Source organism: Notothenia coriiceps, unplaced genomic scaffold (assembly GCF_000735185.1).
Source record: "Notothenia coriiceps isolate Sejong01 unplaced genomic scaffold, NC01 NC01_scaffold00033352, whole genome shotgun sequence".
Classification (NCBI taxonomy): domain Eukaryota; kingdom Metazoa; phylum Chordata; class Actinopteri; order Perciformes; family Nototheniidae; genus Notothenia; species Notothenia coriiceps.
This window is the reverse complement of record NW_011366053.1, coordinates 1-2,921: the sequence shown is the minus strand read 5'-3', so window position 1 is coordinate 2,921 and position 2,921 is coordinate 1. Positions and strand designations below refer to the sequence as shown.

At 43.3% G+C, this 2,921-nt stretch overlaps 1 protein-coding gene across 1 annotated transcript; it reads right to left on the bottom strand.

The window, feature by feature from the left end:
• Window positions 1–273: 273 nt before the first annotated feature.
• LOC104961469 (ribonuclease 3-like) lies at window positions 274–2,518 on the bottom strand (the record flags this gene model as incomplete). The annotated part of the gene is made up of 4 exons (XM_010789764.1): window positions 2,432–2,518; window positions 2,084–2,170; window positions 724–795; window positions 274–402 (listed from the first exon to the last, which is right to left on the bottom strand). Coding segments are annotated over exons 1-4 (354 nt in total), but the record flags the coding sequence as incomplete, so codon positions are not given.
• Window positions 2,519–2,921: the final 403 nt, after the last annotated feature.

Here is a 2,921-nt window from a genome sequence, read left to right as displayed (position 1 = left end):
ACTTGAATACGTTATGCAAATATGCAACTTGTTTGTTGAAATGTTAATAAATGGGAGCTTCCTCAAACAGCCATCTCTTTCCCGACAATCCCCTCTGTGCACGAACCCTTACATATGGTAATTAAACATTAAAACACCTGCGGCTTATAGTCCAGTGCGGCTTATAGTCCGAAAATTACGGTAGGTCTTTCTGTTTTTTGTTTTCTTCACTGTACCCTGACCCTTTATCTTATCATGGGAATGAACCAACATGTGACCTCAGTAAACCCTCACACTCTTATTTTCCTGCAAACCTTCAAATCCCTTTTTGGGAATCTTACCTGTCAGGTTCCAGTCATACAGCTCGAGAACGTCCTGGAACAAGTAGGAGGCAAACAGCTCCAGGCCTCGGACACAGTAGTTCTGGCCACAGGGGAAGGAAGGCACTGTTATGTGGGCCCGCAGTAGAAGCAAAAAAAAAAGCAAACTGCCATAAAGAGTATTAACGTAGAGATGACTGATAAGTAAATCCACTTCTTTAAACTTTATCACATAAGCCAGCGTATCGATGTAATCAACCCCGGCAGGTTTAAAAGAATCTCTTCTCCCTCTTCTCGGAGGATTAGCACCTTGGCTCAGGTGTGAGGGTTACGTGTGGCTCAGCTGTGCTCAGACTCAGCCGTTTGAGATGAAAACAAAAAAGGGGTGAGAAAGAGCCGCGAGATAAAGCGGGGTTTTACTGACCTCCGGTGTCATCTCCTCTATGAAGTGAATGGTGTAATCTATGTTGAAGCGGATCACACGGCACAATGGGATCTGTGATGATGAAAGGGACAGAGGACGAGAAGAAGAAAGGACGGGCCCGCTCATTAACATGGCGTTAGACAGAGGTTACAGCTTTAAGGAAACTCATTAAAACCTCATCTCTGCCACGGAGCTCAGCGAAAATGACAAGTCAGAATGAGTGTTTAGAAACCAGGCTGCAAACATGCACAAGTTTAGTCAATTTAAAAACCAAGAATCACATGCCTCCACACAGATCAGCGGGCTCCTGACACCTCCTGAAAATTAAGTAACTGAAAACTCTCTAAACGGATAAGCCTGCTCGTCTGTGTTTAATCTCCCTAGCTACACCGCCTTTGTTGTCAGTGGGGTCCATTTTGAGAGATTAACCTGGGAGCCACATTCATTCTCGCCCATCCCGGCGGCTAACTAGCGGGGGGCTAATATCAGCACGCTCCGAGGTCCCTAATCCCCACGCTGCCACGAAGCGTTTACCCCAGCTTTTAACAAGGGCTGCTTAAATTATCCAGTTCAAATCATGCCTAATCCTCAGAGCTCTTTACAAGCTAGACGGATATTGACCAAGTGCTTTATTATTCAAACGTGCAGGGGGAGTACACGCGCGGCAGACAGTGACGGACCTTGTTTATCTAAGAGAGAGATATTCACACTTTGAACACACTTTCAAGAAATAGGGTCCCCTCTCGATTTCTCCCTTCCTTTAAAGTTCCTCCTTAGAATAAATGTCAGGCGTAGAGCTCGAGTGTCTAACGGGAGAGAGGTTTCTTTTAAGTCACGACCTCTGTGATGTTTGAGAGGACGAGTCTGAGACAAGGTCAGCGTAGTGAGAGAGGAGCTCCGTGTCCGGGCCACAAAGAAGTCCACCCAGAGCCAAAAGCCGATTTCAAGTTATTTTTGAAGGGAGTGGAGCGAAAAGAGGAGGGGGTTTCGCACTCAAATGCTGACCTAACCTGCCTTTTAGTACTGAATATCAATTGTTTTGGATGTAACTGTCGATTGTTGCAGATTTTAGCCTTACATATGTTTGGTGTATCTCCAATATAATGGAACTAGATTATAAAAAAAACAGTACATTTTGCAAGTGCTTCTTAATCATGATTACAATAGAGAAAACAGTATTCGGATCTATTTCTATATATCCAGCTAGTTGCTCAAAGGGCCAACAATATACTCACAAAGCTCCAGAGCAATGTCTCTTTCCAGATATAATGGAATCATTCTACTGTACACGGATGAATCTTCTGTAGTGTAACATTATTCGCTTAATGCCTGCACCATGCACAAATCAAAGACAGCTTACGTTAGTGAGAGGTGTGTGAGAGTAAACGGAGAAGCCTTCGAACAGATACTCGTGGTCATCGTACTCGATCACTGTCGGCCTGTCAGTCTGAAACAGAAAACAGTGAGACCACTCAAACACAGAGCAGCTGATGTAGAGAGAATATATACACTGCTATGACGCTGAATGAAAATGTATTAAACATAATACTCAATCTTAATACTGCGATAAAATAACAGCTAAAGTATGCGGAAAAATACTGAGGGGAAATCATGATTGAAAGGAAGAGAATTCCCATTTTATCATATGATGTTATTCAGATAAGAAACTTCTGGTCTCACTTTTAGGGTCTTGACTAAATAGACTTACCAGGAAGTTGGTGGGAGGAGACACGGTGATCCTGTAGTGGAACAGTTTCCCAGAGTTGTTGTTCATTGGACGACAATGTTTCACTTGCTGAAAAAGACCAGAAACTGACTTTAAAGTGGACCTATCATGCTATATTTGAATAATGTAGTCTAGGACCATACCTATATAAGGCATATTTATGCTTTTTATTTTTCAAAATACCAAACAGATCATGCATTTTAGCCATTCCTCATTTCGCTCAATTTAACACTGTCTTTGCATCATGGGCTGATTCTGTGAGAACAGCACCATCTACAGGCCTGGCATATGTACTACAGCGTCTCCAGCGCTTTGAACGGCAATGTCCGTGGCTGTCTCCTCCTGATTGGTGGAGTTGGCCCAAAAGCTGTAGCGCCACTTCTGTGACGTCATAGAAGTGTTCAAATCTGGATCAGTCTGTATCAGATCCGTTGCAGCCCCTTTTTAAGAGATTTGGGTATGGAGGAAAATA